Below are 17898 nucleotides of genomic sequence, written 5' to 3'. Positions count from 1 at the left end.
CCCAACCCACATCTGGTGTCCCCAACCCCTTCCTAAGGTGCCCAAGGTGTCCCCAACCCATCTCTTGTGTCCCCAACCCCTTCCTAATGTCCCCATCGTGTCCTCAACCCATGTCCGGTGTCCCCAACCCCTTCCTAACGTCCCCAATGTATCCCCAACCCCATCCTGATGTCTTTCCAGTGTCCCCAACCCACACCTGGTGCCCCCATCCCATGTCGCGTGTCCCCAACCCACACCTGGTGTCCCCAACCCCTTCCTAACATCCCCAACGTGTCCCCAACCCCCATCTCGTGTCCCCAACCCATGTCTGGTGCCCCCAACCCATGTCTGGTGCCCCCAAAGTGTCCCCAACCCATGCCGGTGTCCCCAACCCCTTCCTAACGTCCCCAAGGTGTCCCCAACCCATGTCCGGTGTCCCCAACCCTTTCCTAATGTCCCCAACGTGTCCCCAACCCATGTCCGGTGTCCCCAACCCTTTCCTAATGTCCCCAACGTGTCCCCAACCCACGTTTGGTGTCCCCAACCCCTTCCTAATGTCCCCAACGTGTCCCCAACCCATGTCCGGTGTCCCCAACCCCTTCCTAATGTCCCCAACGTGTCCCCAACCCATGTCCGGTGTCCCCAACCCCTTCCTAATGTCCCCAACGTGTCCCCAACCCATGTCCAGCGTCCCCAACCCCTTCCTAATGTCCCCAACGTGTCCCCAACCCATGTCCGGTGTCCCCAACCCCTTCCTAACGTCCCCAACGTGTCCCCAACCCATGTTTGGTGTCCCCAACTCCTTCCTAATGTCCCCAAGGTGTCCCCAACCCACATCTGGTGTCCCCAACCCCTTCCTAACGTCCCCAACGTGAGCCCAACCCACGTTTGGTGTCCCCAACCCCTTCCTAACGTCCGCAAGGTGTCCCCAACCCCTGTCTAGTGTCCCCAACCCCATTCTAAGGTCCTTCCAATGTCCCCAACCCACATCTGGTGTCCCCAACCCCTTCCTAACATACTTTAAGTGTCCCCAGCCCAAGTCTACTGTCCCCAACCCATCTTTTGTGTCCCCAAGCCCATCCTAATATCTTTTTGATGTCCCCAACCCATCTCTTGTGTCCCCAACCCATGTCTGGTGTCCCCCAACCCACATCTCATGTCCCCAACCCCTTCCTAATGTCCTTCCAATGTCTCCAACCCTCATCTAGTGTCCCCAACCCCTTCCTAACGCCCCCAAGGTGTCCCCAACCCATGTCCCGTGTCCCCAACCCCATCCTAATGTCCTTCTGATGTCCCCAACCCCTTCCTAACATCCCCAAAGTGGCCCCAACCCACATCTGGTGTCCCCAACCCCTTCCTAACGTCCCCAACATGTCCCCAGCCCACATCTGGTGTCCCCAACCCCTTCCTAACGTCCCCAAGGTGTCCCCAACCCATGTCTCGTGTCCCCAACCCCTTCCTAATGTCCCCAAGGTGTCCCCAACCCACATCTGGTGTCCCCAACCCCTTCCTAACGTCCCCAACGTGTCCCCAACCCAAGTCTCATGACCCCAACCCATGTCCAGTGTCCCCAACCCCTTCCTAACGTCCCCAAGGTGTCCCCAACCCATGTCTCGTGTCCCCAACCCATGTTTGGTGTCCCCAACTCCATCCTAACGTCCTTCCAGCGTCCCCAACTCACGTCCCATGTCCCCAACCCCATCCTAACGTCCTTCTGCTGCCCCCAACCCCCGTCCCACATCCCCAACCCCCCTCCCATATCCCTCCCAGCCCCCATCTCCCCCCCCAGATCCCCATCCCCGTCCCTCCCCGTGTCCCCACTGTGTCCCCACACCGCGTCCCCCCACTGCCCCCCCACATCCTCACCTCTCCTTCCAGGCCCAAACCTCATCCAGAAACTCAGAGCGGGTCAGATCCTGACGCCGTACGCCCCGCTGCTGCCACAGCCACCTCTCCACCACCGCCTGGGGACATTTGGGGGACGTTTGGGGGCACATTTGGGGGTGCCACAGCCGCCCCTTCGCCACCCCTTGGGGACATTTGGGGACACGACGCTCACCTGGGTGGCAATGCCTGCGTGGTCGGTGCCCGGCACCCATAGCACGGCCCAGCCCTGCATGCGTCGCCTGCACGACCCCAAAAAGGGGTCACATAAGGGGGGGGGGGGAGGGACACGGCAGCCTGGGACCCCTCCCAGCAACCCATGGGGGTCCTACAGCCCCCCAGAACCCACCCAGGACCCCAAAATCTGCTCTATCTGCCCCCCAAACGGCCCCAAAATCCGCTCTGTCTGCCCCCCAAACGGCCCCAAAATCCGCTCCTTTCGCCCCCCAAACGGCCCCAAAATCTGTTCTTTGTGCCCCCAAACCCCCCCCAAACCCCTCAAATATCCCCTATAGGCCCCGATCTGCCCCCGAGATGCCCCCAAATACCCCCCCAGGACACCCAACACCCCCCCCCCCCCACCACCCCGTCCCTCTAAAGGACCCCCACTGCCACCCTAAACCCTCTATATGGGATCCAAACAGTCTCCAGTGCCCCCCCCAATTTTCCCCTAAGAAACCCAACTGACCCCCCCCCAATCCCAGCACCCCCCCCCCCAAATACCCCCAGTGGATCTGCTCTGCCCCCAACACCCACCCATACACCCACCCACAGCCCCCCAAATCCCCCCCCCCCCCCAGAGACCCCAAATTCCCCTTAAGGGACCCAATCTGCCCCAAAATACCCCCCCCAAACCCCCCCCAATATATCCCCAAATCCCCCCTAAGGGCTCCAACCCACCCCCAATAACCCCCAACTCCCCCCAAACCCCCCCATTCCCCCTCCTAAGCCCCTCAAATACCCCCATGGGCCCTAATTAGCCCCCTAGACCCCCCCAAATAACCCCCAAAACAGCACCCCCATCCCTCTATGGGACCAAACCACCCCCCAAGTCTCCATATGGGTTCCAATTTCTCTCCAGAACCCCCCCCAAAAAACCAAATCCCCCCCCCCAACCCAAAATACCCCCAAGTGATCCAATCTAACCCCCTAATGCCCCCCCCCAGGCCCCAAATCCCCTTAAAGGGACCAAATCTACCCCAACACCCCCCCCAAAACGATCCCTGGGGACCCCAATCGAGCCCCAAATCCCCCCTACAGCCTCCAAATCCCCCCAATAACCCCCAACACCCCCCCAATAACCCCCCCATTTCCCTCCCCCCCCCCCCATGCCCCTCAAATATCCCCTATGGGCCCTGACCAGCCCCCAAGACCCCCCCAAATAACCCCCAAAACACACCCCCCCCATCCCTCTATGGGACCCAAACCACCCCCCAAGCCTCCATATGGGTCCCAATCTCCCTCCAGAACCCCCCTATAAAACCAAATCCCCCCCCCCCCCAAATACCCCCAAGTGATCCGATCTGCCCCCAACCCCCCCAAACCCTAACCCCCAAATCCCCTTGAAGGCACCAAATCTTCCCCAACACCCCCCCCAAAATGACCCCTGAGGACCCCAATCGAGCCCCAAATCCCCCCTACAGCCTCCAAACCCCCCCAATAACCCCCAACACCCCCCCAATAAACCCCCCATTTCCCTCCCCCCCCCCTATGCCCCTCAAATATCCCCTATGGACCCCAATTAGCCCCCAAGACCCCCCCAAATAACCCCCAAAACACCCCCCCCCCCCCACCCCTCTATGGGACCCAAACCACCCCCCAAGTCTCCATATGGGTTCCAATCTCCCTCCAGAACCCCCCCAAAAAACCAAATCCCCCCCCCCAACCCAAAATACCCCCAAGTGATACAATCTGCCCCCATAATGCCCCCCCCAGCCCCCAAATCCCCCTAAAGACACCAAATCTACCCCAACACCCCCCCCAAAATGACCCCTGGGGACCCCAATCGAGCCCCAAATCCCCCCTACAGCCTCCAAATCCCCCCAATAACCCCCAACCCCCCCCAATAACCCCCCCATTTCCCTCCCCCCCACCCCAAGCCCCTCAAACATCCCCTATGGGCCCTGATCAGCTCCCAGGACCCCCCCCAATAACCCCCCCATTTCCCTCCCCCCCACCCCAAGCCCCTCAAATACCCCCATGGACCCTGATTAGCACCCAAGACCCCCCCCAAATAACCCCAAAAACATGCGCCCCCCCCCCCCCCCCCATCCCTCTATGGGACCCAAACTGCCCCCCAAGCCTCCATATGGGTTCCAATCTCCCTCCAGAACACCCCCAAAAAACCAAGTCCCCCCCCCCCCCCCACCCCAAAATACCCCCAGGGGATCTGATCTGCCCCCATAACGCCCCCCCAAATGCCCCTCGAGGCATCAAATCTACCCCAACACCCCCCCCAAAATGACCCCTGGGGACCCCAATCGAGCCCCAAATCCCCCCTACAGCCTCCAAATCCCCCCAATAACCCCCAACCCCCCCCCACAATGACCCCAAACCTCCCCTTCCCCCCCATTTCCCCCCCATTTCCCCCCCCCCCCCCCACCATCGCACGAGGGCGTCCTGCAGGGCGACGGTGAGCGCGTGGCCGACGTGCAGCGAGCCGGTGACGTTGGGGGGGGGCAGCACCAAGCTGAGCACCCCCCCTTCCCTTCCCCCCCCCCCCCCCCCCCACTCCAACGTTTTGGGGGTCTCCGTCCTCACGGGGTCGGGGGGCGAAGACCTTCTGCTTCTCCCACCATCCGTACCACTCCGCCTCCACGTAGCGGGGGCTGTAGGAGGGGGGCAGAGCCACCCCCGTGGCTGGGGGACAAAAATGGCACTGGGGGGGGGGGGGGGGGGGGCACTGCGTGGACCCCCCCCCCCCTTCACCCCTTCTCCCCCTTCTCTCCCCCCCCCGCCCCCCCCAGGACTTCCATACCCTTCTTGCCATCGGGCTCCAGGGGGTGTTGGTACTCCACGATGGGTTTGGGGGCCCAGGCCTTTGGGGGGGGCGTGGGCACCTTGAGGGGGGGGGGGGGGCACAAAACAAATATGGAGTAATACAAACCACTGCTCCTCTCGACACCCCCCCCCCCCCAAAGCCTCTGATGTCCCCCCAGCCCCCCCATTACCCCCCATAACTGCCCCAATCCCCCCCCCCATAGCTCCAACCCCCCCACTGCCCCCCAGTATCCCCCTCCAAAGCCTCCGATGCCCCCCCAGCCCACCCCATTAACCCCTATAACTGCCCCAACCCCCCCCATAGCTCCAACCCCCCCACTGTGCCCCCCAGTACCCCCCTCCAAAGCCTCTGATGCCCCCCCCGCCCCATTACCCCCCCATAACTGCCCCAATCCCCCCCCATAGCTCCAACCCCCCCACTGCCCCCCACTGCCCCCCAGTATCCCCTGCCAAAGCCTCTGATGCCCCCCCAGCCCCCCCCCATTAACCCCTATAACTGCCCCAATCCCCCCCCATAGCTCCAACCCCCCCACTGTCCCCCATAGGCCCCCAGTACCCCCCTCCAAAGCCTCTGATGGCCCCCAGCCCCCCCCCATAACTGCCCCAATCCCCCCCCCATAGCTCCAACCTCCCCACTGCCCCCCATTTCCTCCCTCCAAAGCCTCCGATGCCCCCCCAGCCCCCCCACTGCTCCATTACCCCCCATAACTGCCCCAACCCCCCCCCAAAGCTCCAACCCCCCCCACTGCCCCCCAGTATCCCCCTCCAAAGCCTCTGATGCCCCCCCAGTCCCCCCCATTACCCCCCATAACTGCCCCAATCCCCCCCCCCATAGCTCCAACCCCCCCACTGCCCCCCAGTATCCCCCTCCAAAGCCTCCGATGCCCCCCAGCCCCCCCCATAACACCCCATAACTGCCCCAACCCCCCCCACTGCCCCCCAGTATCCCCCTCCAAAGCCTCTGATGCCCCCCCAGTCCCCCCCATTACCCCCCATAACTGCCCCAACCCCCCCACTGCCCCCCAGTATCCCCTGCCAAAGCCTCTGATGCCCCCCCAGTCCCCCCCATTACCCCCCATAACTGCCCCAACCCCCCCCCCATAGCTCCAACCCCCCCACTGCCCCCCAGTATCCCCCTCCAAAGCCTCCGATGCCCCCCAGCCCCCCCCATAACACCCCATAACTGCCCCAACCCCCCCCACTGCCCCCCAGTATCCGCCTCCAAAGCCTCTGATGCCCCCCCCGCCCCATTACCCCCCCATAACTGCCCCAATCCCCCCCCATAGCTCCAACCCCCCCACTGCCCCCCACTGCCCCCCAGTACCCCCTGCCAAAGCCTCTGATGCCCCCCCAGTCCCCCCCATTACCCCCCATAACTGCCCCATTCCCCCCCCATAGCTCCAGCCCCCCCCACTGCCCCCCAGTATCCCCTGCCAAAGCCTCTGATGCCCCCCCAGCCCCCCCCATTAACCCCTATAACTGCCCCAATCCCCCCCCCCATAGCTCCAACCCCCCCACCACCCCCCATAGGCCCCCAGTATCCCCCTCCAAAGCCTCCGATGCCCCCCCAGCCCCCCCATAACTGCCCCAATCCCCCTCCCATACCTCCAGCCCACCCCCACTGCCCCCCATACGCCCCCAGTACCCCCCTCCAAAGCCTCTGGTGCCCCCCATAACTGCCCCAATCCCCCCCCCCATAGCTCCAACCCCCCCACTGCCCCCCAGTATCCCCCTCCAAAGCCTCTGATGCCCCCCCAGCCCCCCTATTACCCCTCATAACTGCCGCAACCCCCCCCCATAGCTTCAACCCCCCCCACAGGCCCCCCATAGGCCCCCAGTATCCCCTGCCAAAGCCTCTGATGCCCCCCCCAGCCCCCCCCATTAACCCCTATAACTGCCCCAATCCCCCCCCATAGCTCCAACCCCCCCACTGTCCCCCATAGGCCCCCAGTACCCCCCTCCAAAGCCTCTGATGCCCCCCCAGCCCCCCCCCATAACTGCCCCAATCCCCCCCCCATAGCTCCAACCTCCCCACTGCCCCCCATTTCCTCCCTCCAAAGCCTCCGATGCCCCCCAGCCCCCCCATTAACCCCTATAACTGCCCCAACCCCCCCCCCCATAACTTCAACACCCCCACTGCCCCCCACAGGCCCCCAGTACCCCCCTCCAAAGCCTCCGATGCCTCCCAGCCCCCCCATTACCCCCCATAACTGCCCCAATCCTCCCCCCATAGCTCCCACCCCCCCACACTGCCCCCATAACCACCCCCACCCTCCCCTATTGCCCCCTAGAGGGTCCCAATGCCCCCCCTGCTCCCCTATAACGGCCCCAACCTCCCCTCCCTGCCCCCTATAGGTCCCACAGTGCCCCCTATAACTGCCCCAACCCCTCCTTATTGCCCCCAACCCTCCCTTCTATTACCCCAAATGCCCCTCATTGCCCCCCATTACCCCCTACAGCTGCCCCAAGCCCCCCCTTATTGCCTCAAACCCCACTAATTGCCCACCACGGACCCCCAATGTCTCCCAGCCCCCCCCACTGCCCCCATAACTGCCCCCGCCCTCCCCTATTCCCCCCAATAGGGCCCCATTGCCCCACTGCTCCCCTATAACTGCCCCAACCTCCCCTCCCTGCCCCCTATAGGTCCCCCAGTGCCCCCTATAACTTCCCCAAAACCTCCTTATTGCCTCAAACCCCACTAATTGCCCACCACGGACCCCCAGTGTCTCCCAGCCCCCCCCACTGCCCCCATAACTGCCCCAACCCTCCCCTATTCCCCCCTAGAGGGTCCCAATGCCCCCCCTACTCCCCTATAACGGCCCCAACCTCCCCTCACTGCCCCCTATAGGTCCCCCAGTGCCCCCTATAACTTCCCCAAAACCTCCTTATTGCCTCAAACCCCACTAATTGCCCACCACGGACCCCCAGTGTCTCCCAGCCCCCCCCACTGCCCCCATAACTGCCCCAACCCTCCCCTATTCCCCCCTAGAGGGTCCCAATGCCCCCCCTACTCCCCTATAACGGCCCCAACCTCCCCTCACTGCCCCCTATAGGTCCCCCAGTGCCCACTATAACTGCCCCAACCCCTCTTTATTGCCCCCCTATGGGCCCCCCCAAATTACCCCTCATTGCCCCCACCTCAGGCCTCGCCCCCCCCAGGGCCTCCCTCTCCCTCTTCAGCCGCTGCCGCCGCTCTTTGTGCTCCCGAGCCCTCAACCGGATCCTTTCAGGATTATCCGGGGGGGCAACAACGGGATCGGGCGGGGGGACCCCCCCGCTACACCGGGCCCGACCCCCGGGGGGGAACCGAAGGGCCCTGAAGGCGCGGGGCAGAGTGGGGGCCGCCATCTTGGGGCGGGAAGGGCCGCCGCCGTCACGTGACGGCGCGCGATTGGTCGGCCGCCGCCACGTGACCGCGCGTCCTCTGCTTGTGATTGGTTGGCCCCCCTACACGTGACCCGAGCGTGGGGCCTTCGGTGTGGAGAGCGGTGAGGGAATGGGGGGCGATGGGGTCTCGAGGGGGGGGGGGGGCTTTGGGGGTCCATAAAGGTATGGGGGGGGCACTGGGGTCAATAAGAGAGGGGGCTTAAGGCAGTTATAGGAGGCAATGAGGGGGTTCTGGGTGGCATCTGAGGCTTTGGGGGGGGAGGGGGGTGGTTGGGACACATAGGGGCTTATAGGGGGCAATAAGTGTGGGGGGGGGGGGCAATTTTAGGGGGTAGTAAGGGGGGGGGTTAATAAAAAAGGGATGGGGGTGGTTATGGGGTTTAATGAGGCAATGGGGGGGAGGGCCTATGGGGGCATCACGGGCTTTGGGGCGGGGGGGGCGGTTGAGGGCATAAAGGGGGCAATAAGGGGAGGGTTGGGGCAGTTATGGGGGCGATGGGGGGGTCCAGAAGGGGCATTAGGAGCTTTGGGGGCATAAAGGGGACAATAAGGGGAGGTGGGGGGCAGTTATGGGGGTGATGGGGGGGTTGAAGGCTTTGGAGGGGGCGATTGGGGGGTATTGGGGGCATAGAGGGGGCAATAAGGGGGGGTTTGGGGCAGTTATGGGGGTGATGGGGGGGTTGAAGGCTTTGGAGGGGGCGATGGGGGGGTATTGGGGGCATAAAGGGGGCAATAAGGGGGTGGGGCAGTTATGGGGGTGATGGGGCAATGGAGGGGTCCAGAAGGGGCATCAGGGGCTTTGGGGGGGCTGTTGGGGGCATAAAGGGGGCAATAAGGGGGGGTTGGGGGCAGTTATGGGGGTGATGGGAGGGCTGAAGGCTTTGGGGGGTGCGATTGGGGGGTATTGGGGCATAGAGGGGGCAATAAGGGGGGTGGGGAAGTTATGGGGGTGATGGGGGGGGCTGAAGGGGCATTAGGAGCTTTGGGGGCGTAAAGGGGGCAATAAGGGGGGGTTGGGGGCAATTATTGGGGCGATGGGGGGGTCCAGAAGGGGCATTAGGGGCTTTGGGGGGGCTGTTGGGGGCAGAAAGGGGGCAATGAGGGGGGGGTGGGGCAGTTATGGGGGTGATGGGGGGGCTGAAGGCTTTGGGGGGGGCATTGGGAGCATAGAGGAGGCAATAAGGGGGGGTTGGGGGCAGTTATGGGGGTGATGGGAGGGCTGAAGGCTTTGGGGGGTGCGATTGGGGGGTATTGGGGCATAGAGGGGGCAATAAGGGGGGTGGGGAAGTTATGGGGGTGATGGGGGGGGCTGAAGGGGCATTAGGAGCTTTGGGGGCGTAAAGGGGGCAATAAGGGGGGGTTGGGGGCAGTTATGAGGGTGATGGGGGGGTCCAGAAGGGGCATTAGGAGCTTTGGGGGGGCTGTTGGGGGAATAAAGGGGGCAATAAGGGGGGGGTGGGGCAGTTATGGGGGTGATGGGGGGGTTGAAGGCTTTGGAGGGGGCAATGGGGGGGTATTGGGGCATAGAGGGGGCAATAAGGGGGGTTGGGGGCAGTTATGAGGGTGATGGGGGGGGCTGAAGGGGCATTAGGAGCTTTGGGGGGGCTGTTGGGGGCAGAAAGGGGGCAATGAGGGGGGGGTGGGGCAGTTATGGGGGTGATGGGGGGGCTGAAGGCTTTGGGGGGGGCATTGGGAGCATAGAGGAGGCAATAAGGGGGGGTTGGGGGCAGTTATGGGGGTGATGGGAGGGCTGAAGGCTTTGGGGGGGCGTTGGGGGGGTATTGGGGGCATAGAGGGGGCAATAAGGGGGGTTGGGGGCAGTTATGGGGGTGATGGGGGGGTTGAAGGCTTTGGAGGGGGCAATGGGGGGGTATTGGAGGTGTAGAGGGGGCAATAAGGGGGGGTGGGGGCAAGTATTGGAGCGATGGGGGGGTCCAGAAGGGGCATTAGGAGCTTTGGGGGTGTAAAGGGGGCAGTTATGGGGGATGGGGGCAGTTATGGGGGTGATGGGGGGGACTGAAGGCTTTGGAGGGGGCGATGGGGGGGCATTGGGGGCATAAAGGGGGCAATAAGGGGGGAGTGGGGGCAGTTATGGGGGTGATGGGGGGGCTGAAGGCTTTGGAGGGGGCAACGGGGGGGTATTGGGGCATAGAGGGGGCAATAAGGGCGGTGGGGCAGTTATGAGGGTGATGGGGGGGGCTGAAGGGGCATTAGGAGCTTTGGGGGGGCTGTTGGGGACATATAGGGGGCAATAAGGGGGGGGTGGGGCAGTTATGGGGGTGATGGGAGGGCTGAAGGCTCTGGGGGGGGCATTGGGAGCACAGAGGGGGCAATAAGGTGGGGTTGGGGGCAGTTATGGGGGTGATGGGGGGGCTGAAGGCTTTGGAGGGGGCGATGGGGGGGTATTGGGGGCATAGAGGGGGGGTGGGGCAGTTATGGGGGTAATGGGGCGATGGGGTGGTCCAGAAGGGGCATTAGGGGCTTTGGGGGGGCTGTTGGGGGCATAAAGGGGGCAATAAGGGGGGGTTGGGGGCAGTTATGGGGGTGATGGGGGGGCTGAAGTCTTTGGGGGGGGCATTGGGAGCACAGAGGGGGCAATAAGGGGGGGTTGGGGGCAGTTATGGGGGTGATGGGGGGGCTGAAGGCTTTGGGGGGGCATTGGGAGCATAGAGGAGGCAATAAGGGGGGGTTGGGGGCAGTTATGGGGGTGATGGGGGGGTTGAAGGCTTTGGAGGGGGCAACGGGGGGGTATTGGGGACCTATGGGGATCCAAAAGGGGGGGGTAATAAGGGGGGGGGGTAATGGGGGGGGGGCTTTAGGGGAGGTATTGGGGAGTTGTGGCACAACGTCACGTCTCTTTTTTTCTCCCTTCTTCTCCAGCCAAGTTGGGGATCCCCCCCCCCCACTATTGGGGGGCAGAAGGGGAGGGGAGGAGGAGGAGGAGGAGGGGGGGGGGGGGAGGAAGGAGGAGGAGGAGGAGGAGATGGAGGCGGCCCCCCGGTTGCAGCGGGGGGGGCAGCTGCAGTGTAAGAACCTCCATGAGTTCCTCCGGGGGCTCAGCCCCCCCCTCCTCGACCGCCTTTATGGGCACCCCGCCACCTGCCTGGCTGTGTTCCGGTGAGTTTAACCCCCCCCCCCCCCAAAATACCCCAACCCCCCCCCCTCCACCCCCCCCCCCCTTTATCCCCTATAGTTCCCCCATAAACCGTGGACCCCCCCCTCCCCAATAGCCCCACGGGCTTTTCTCTATGCGCTATTACTCACATTGTGACCGCCCCCCCCCCCCCGTAAGCCCTATAACCTACTGATGCTTTACAGACCCCAATATCCCCCTGCCCCCCCCCCAACAACCCCCAAAGCCCCCAGACCCTCTATATCCCCCAAGACCCCCCCCAAATCCCCTACAGCCCCCCCAAAGCCCCCAGACCCTCTATTTCCCCTATAGAGCCCCCCCAAATCCCCTATAGAGCCCCCCCAAGACCCCCCCAAATCCCCTATATCCCATATATCCCCCAAGACCCCCCCTAAATCCCCTACAGCGCCCCCCGAAACCCCCACACCCTCTATATCCCCCAAGACCCCCCCTCAGAATCCCTTACAGCGCCCCAAAGCCCCCAGACCCTCTATATCCCCGAAGACCCCCCCCCCCAAATCCCCTACAGCGCCCCCAAAGCCCCCAGACCCTCTATTTCCCCTATAGAGCCCCCAAATCCCCTATAGAGCCCCCCCAGATCCCCCCAAATCCCCTATATCCTCTATATCCCCCAAGACCCCCCCCCAAAATCCCCTACAGTGCCCCCCAAAGCCCCCAGACTCTCTATATCCCCTATATCCCCTATATCCCCCAAGACCCCCCCTAAATCCCCTACAGCGCCCCCCGAAACCCCCACACCCTCTATATCCCCCAAGACCCCCCCTCAGAATCCCCTACAGCCCCCCCAAAGCCCCCAGACCCTCTATATCCCCCAAGACCCCCCCAAATCCCCTACAGCCCCCCCCCAAAGCCCCCAGACCTTCTATTTCCCCTATAGAGCCCCCCCAGATCCCCCCAAATCCCCTATATCCCCTGTATCCCCCAAGACCCCCCCCCAAATCCCCTACAGCCCCCCCCACAAAGCCCCCAGATTCTCTATATCCCCTGTATCCCCCAAGCCCCCCCCAAAATCCCCTACAGACCCCCCCAAAGCCCCCACACCCTCTATATCCCCCATATCCCCCAAGACCCCCCCCAAATCCCCTACAGCCCCCCCAAAGCCCCCAGACCCTCTATTTCCCCTATAGAGTCCCCCCAAATCCCCTATAGAGCCCCCCCAGATCCCCCCAATCCCCTATAGAGCCTCCCCCCCAATCCCCTATAGAGCCTCCCCCCAAATCCCCTATAGAGCCCCCCCAGATCCCCCCAATCCCCTATAGAGCCTCTCCCCAATCCCCCCAAATCCCCTATAGAGCCCCCCAGATCCCCTATAGAACCCCCCCAAATCCCCCAAATCCCCTATAGGGCCCCCCAAATCCCCTATAGAGCCCCCCAGATCCCCCCAATCCCCTATAGAGCCCCCCCAATCCCCTATAGAGCCCCTATAGAGCCCCCCCAGATCTCCCCAATTCCCTATAGAGCCCCCCCAATTCCCTATAGAGCCCCCCCAGATCCCCCCAATCCCCTATAGAGCCCCCCCCAATCCCCTATAGAGCCCCTATAGAGCCCCCCCAGATCTCCCCAATCCCCTATAGATCCCCCCAAATCCCCTATAGGGCCCCCCCAGATCCCCCCCCAAATCCCCTCTAGAACCCCCCGGAGCCCCCCCAATCCCCTATAGAGCCCCCAAGATCCCTCCAATCCCCTGTAGAGCCCCCCCAGAGCCCCCCCAAATCCCCTATAGAGCCCCCCAGAGCCACCAGATCCCCCCAAATCCCCTATAGAGCCCCCCAAATCCCCTATAGAGCCCCCCAGATCCCTCCAATCCCCTATAGAGCCCCCCCAAATCCCCTATAGAGCCCCCCAGAGCCACCGGATCCCCCCAAATCCCCTATAGAGCCCCCCAAATCCCCTATAGAGCCCCCCCAGATCCCCCAAATCCCCTTTAGAACCCCACCAAATCCCCTCTAGAGCCCCCCACAACCCCCCCAATCCCCTATAGAGCCCCCACAGATCCCCCCAATCCCCTTTAGAACCCCACCAAATCCCCTCTAGAGCCCCCCAGATCCCCCCAATCCCCTATAGAGCCCCTCCAGATCCCCCCAAATCCCCTATAGAGCCCCCCAGAGCCCCCCAGTCCCCTATAGAACCCCCCCAAATCCCCCCAATCCCCTATAGGACCCCCCAATCCCCTATAGGACCCCCCAAATCCCCTATAGAGCCCCCAAGATCCCTCCAATCCCCTATAGAGCCCCCCCAGAGCCCCCCCAAATCCGCTATAGAGCCCCCCAGATCCCCCCAAATCCCCTATAGAGCCCCCCAGATCCCTCCAATCCCCTATAGAGCCCCCCCAGAGCCCCCCCAAATCCCCTATAGAGCCCCCCAGAGCCACCGGATCCCCCAAATCCCCTATAGAGCCCCCCTAGAGCCCCCCAAATCCCCTATAGAGCCCCCCCAGACCCCTTTTATTTCCTATATTATTTTTATTTGAGATTATTAGCCGCTAATAATGGAGAAATAATTGGGAATAGGCCCCAAATAGGAACTAATTATAGGCAATAAGTTGTTAATAAGAACTAATAATTGAGAAATAATGAGTAATAATAGGGAAATAATTGTTCATAGCACTGAAAGAATCATTAACAATGAAAAATAATTTTTAGTAATTATAAAATAAGTCCTAATAATGGGACATACGGAATCATATTGGAGAAATAATGATTAATAAAGAGCGTATAATTGTAATTAACGAGGAAATAAGCAGTAATAACAAGGAAATAATGGTTTATGGTAGGAAATAGAAGAGTAATAATGGGGAAAGAAAAGGATAATAATGGGAAACTGTTGTTAATAATGGGGAATAATTGGAAATAATAGGAAATATTGGGTTATTATTAGGAAGTAATTGCAGGTAGTTTGTAAATAATGATTAATAATGGGGATTAATGGCTAATAAAGAGGAATAAATGAGAAATAAGCGATAATAACGGGGAAAAAAAAGGGAGTGGTGGCAGAATACCCATTAATAATGGGGAAAGGAGCGGTGGTAGTGGGAAATAGGGGTTAATAATGGGGAAATAATTGGGGTGCCCCCACCCCCCCCCTTTCTTAGGGAGCTGCCGGGGCTGGCGCAGGTGGGGGTGATGCGGATGCTGTTCCTGGAGCAGCCCCTGCCCCACGCGGCTGTGGGGCTGTGGGTGAAGAAAGAGCACAGCAAGTGGGTGGGGGGGGGGGGGGGAAATGGGGGGGGGGGGGGGGTCTTATGGGGGGGACAAGGGGGGGTCTTATGGGGGGGACAAGGGGGGGGTAGGGGGGGAATGGGGGGTGGAGGGGGTCTTGTGGGGGGGAAAAGGGGGGGGGAATGGGGGTGTGGGGGGGGTCTTATGTGGGGGACAAGGGGGGGTCTTACGGGGGGGACAAGGGGGGGGTAGGGGGGGAATGGGGGGTGTGGGGGTCTTATGGGGGGGAAAAGGGGGGGGTAGGGGGGGAATGGGGGTGTGGGGGGGGGTCTTATGGGGGGGACAAGGGGGGGTCTTGTGGGGGTGTGGGGGGGGGGTCTTATGGGGGGGACAAGGGGGGGTCTTGTGGGGGTGTGGGGGGGGGGTCTTATGGGGGGGACAAGGGGGGGTCTTGTGGGGGTGTGGGGGGGGGGTCTTATGGGGGGGACAAGGGGGGGTCTTATGGGGGGGACAGGGGGGGTGGGGGGGAAATGGGGGGTGTGGGGGGGGGCAAGGGCAGGGGGGGAATGGGGGGGTGGGGGGGAAATGGGGGGCGTGGGGGGGGGCAAGGGCGGGGGGGGAATGGGGGTGAGGGGGGGAAATGGGGGGCGTGGGGGGGAAAAGGGGGGGTAGGGGGGGAATGGGGGGTGGAGGGGGTCTTATGGGGGGGGACAAGGGGGGGGAATGGGGGTGGAGGGGGTCTTATGGGGGGGAAAAAGGGGGGGGTAGGGGGGGAATGGGGGGTGGGGGGTCTTGTGGGGGGGAAAAGGGGGGGGAATGGGGGTGTGGGGGGGGTCTTGTGGGGGTGTGGGGGGGGGTCTTGTGGGGGGGACAAGGGGGGGGAATGGGGGTGGGGGGGGTCTTATGGGGGGGGAAAAGGGGGGGGTAGGGGGGAATGGGGGGTGGAGGGGGTCTTATGGGGGGGACAAGGGGGGGGGAATGGGGGTGGGGGGGTCTTATGGGAGGGAATGGGGGGTGGGGGGGGAAATGGGGGGTGGAGGGGTCTTATGGGGCGGAAAAGGGGGGGGGTAGGGGGGAATGGGGGGTGGGGGGGTCTTATGGGGGGGAAAAGGAGGGGGTAGGGGGGGAATGGGGGGTGGGGGGTCTTATGGGGGGGAAAAAGGGGGGTAGGGGGGGAATGGGGGGTGGGGGGGTCTTATGGGGGGGAAAAGGGGGGGGGGAATGGGGGTGTGGGGGGAGGTCTTATGGGGGGGACAAGGGGGGGGAATGGGGGTGGGGGGGGTCTTATGGGGGGGAAAAGGGGGGGGTAGGGGGGGAATGGGGGTTGGGGGGTCTTATGGGGGGGAAAAAGGGGGGGGTAGGGGGGGAATGGGGGGTGGAGGGGGTCTTGTGGGGGGGACAAGGGGGGGAATGGGGGTGGAGGTCTTATGGGGGGAAATGAGGGGTGAGGGGGGTGTTTGGAGGGGTGGGGGGGGTGAAAAGGGGGTGGGGGGGTCTTATGGGGGTGTGTGGGGGGGAATGGGGGGGAAATGGGGGGTGGGTGGGTCGTTTGGGGGGGACAAGGGAGGGGTGGGGGGAAACGGGGGTGTAGGGGGTCTTATGGGGGGAAAAAGGGGGGCGGGGGGTCTTAGGGGGGGGAATGGGGGGTGGGGGGGTCTTATGGGGGGGACAAGGGGGGGAATGGGGGGTGGGGGGGGTCTTATGGGAGGGAATGGGGGGTGGGGGGGGAAATGGGGGGTGGAGGGGTCTTATGGGGCGGAAAAGGGGGGGGGTAGGGGGGGAATGGGGGGTGGGGGGGTCTTATGGGGGGGGACAAGGGGGGGGAATGGGGGTGGGGGGATCTTATGGGGGGGAATGGGGGGTGGGGGGGTCTTATGGGGGGGAAAAGGGGGGGGTAGGGGGGGAATGGGGGGTGGAGGGGGTCTTGTGGGGGTGTTTGGGGGGGAATGGGGGGGGAAATGGGGGGTAGGGGGGGTCGTTTGGGGGGGAAAAGGGGGAGTGGGGGCGGTCTTGTGGTGTTTGAGGGGTGGGGGGGAAATGGGGGGTGGGGGGGGCTTATGGTGGTGTTTGGGGGATGGGGGGGAAATGAGGGGTGAGGGGGGTCTTATGGGGAGGAAAGGGGGGTGGGGGGGGTCTTATGGGGGGGAAAGGGGGGGGGAATGGGGGGTGGGGGGGTCTTATGGGGGTGTGGGGGGGGTCTTATGGGGGGAAGGGGGGGGATCTTGGGGGGACAAGGGGGGGAATGAGGGGTGGGGGTGGTCTTATGGGGGGAATGAGGGGTGGGGGGGGTCTTATGGGGGGAAAAGGGGGGGGTAGGGGGGAAACGGGGGTGTAGGGGGTCTTATGGGGGGGGAAAAAGGGGGGCGGGGGGGTCTTGGGGGGGGAAAAAGGGGGGCGGGGGGTCTTAGGGGGGGAATGGGGGGTGGGGGGGTCTTATGGGGGGGACAAGGTGGGGGGAATGGGGGTGGGGGGGGTCTTATGGGGGGGAATGGGGGGTGGGGGGGGGTCTTATGGGGGGAAAGGGGGGGGAATGGGGGTGGGGGGTCTTATGGGGGGGAATGGGGGGTGGGGGGGGTCTTATGGGGGGAAAGGGGGGGGAATGGGGGTGGGGGGGTCGTATGGGGGAATGGGGGGTGGTGGGGTATTATGGGGGGGAATGGGGGGTGGCGGGGTCTTATGGGGGGGAATGGGGGGGGGGGGGGAAATGGGGGGTGGAGGGGGTCTTATGGGGGTGTTTGGGGGGGGTGGGGGGGTTGGGGGTCCTATGGGGGTATTGAGTAGGGATGGGGGGGGTTCTATGGTGGTGTTTGGGGGGGGGGTGGGGGATTCTATTGGGGGAAAAGGGTGGTCTTATGGGGATGGAGATCCTGGGGGGACATAGGGGACTCTGGGGGGGTCTTATGGGGTGGGAGGGGGTCCTGTGGAATTGGGGGGGGGGCCTTGGAGGACTGAGATGTTGTCCGTCTGTAGGGAACAGGCAGACAGCCAGGAGATGCTGTTGGCGCTGCGGCTGTGGCACCCCCACACACTGCCGGGGGGGCTCCCGGGGTGGTCCTGCACCCCCAATTCCGCCAGAACCTCCGCATCGCTCTGCTGGGGGGGTGAGAGGGGGTTTTGGGGGGGGCAATGGGGTGTGGGGGGGGGGGGAGGGGCGGGGGGATGGGGATATGGGAGGGCAATGGGGATATAGGGGGATATGGGGGGCAATGGGGATGTGGGGGGGCAATGGGGATATAGGGGGGTATGGGGGGCGATGGGGATATGGGGGGCAATGGGGATATAGGGGGATATGGGGGGCAATGGGGGTGTGGGGGGGGGGAGGGGGGTGCGATGGGG

The 17898-nt window shown here is 63.3% G+C and overlaps 2 protein-coding genes across 2 annotated transcripts in view; one reads left to right on the top strand and one right to left on the bottom strand.

The window, feature by feature from the left end:
• LOC107049913 (valine--tRNA ligase, mitochondrial-like) overlaps positions 1–8238 on the bottom strand; it is a 32391-nt gene extending 24153 nt beyond the window's left edge. Inside the window, 5 exon segments of the mRNA XM_040656650.2 lie at positions 1846–1943; positions 2039–2105; positions 4466–4691; positions 4841–4922; positions 8002–8238. Coding sequence (XP_040512584.1) covers positions 1846–1943; positions 2039–2105; positions 4466–4691; positions 4841–4922; positions 8002–8211 — 683 coding nt within the window. The 5' untranslated portion in view covers positions 8212–8238.
• Positions 8239–8312: 74 nt separating this feature from the next.
• GTF2H4 (general transcription factor IIH subunit 4) overlaps positions 8313–17898 on the top strand; it is a 42688-nt gene continuing 33102 nt past the window's right edge. The window contains 5 exon segments of the mRNA XM_040656653.2: positions 8313–8351; positions 11131–11367; positions 14496–14600; positions 17533–17603; positions 17606–17663. Of these exon segments, the coding sequence (XP_040512587.1) occupies positions 11234–11367; positions 14496–14600; positions 17533–17603; positions 17606–17663 (368 nt within the window). The 5' untranslated portion in view covers positions 8313–8351; positions 11131–11233.

This window comes from Gallus gallus (assembly GCF_016699485.2).
Source record: "Gallus gallus isolate bGalGal1 chromosome 16 unlocalized genomic scaffold, bGalGal1.mat.broiler.GRCg7b 16_unloc2, whole genome shotgun sequence".
NCBI lineage: Eukaryota > Metazoa > Chordata > Aves > Galliformes > Phasianidae > Gallus > Gallus gallus.
Note: the sequence above shows the minus strand (reverse complement) of the source record. Positions and strands in the feature narration are given on the sequence as shown.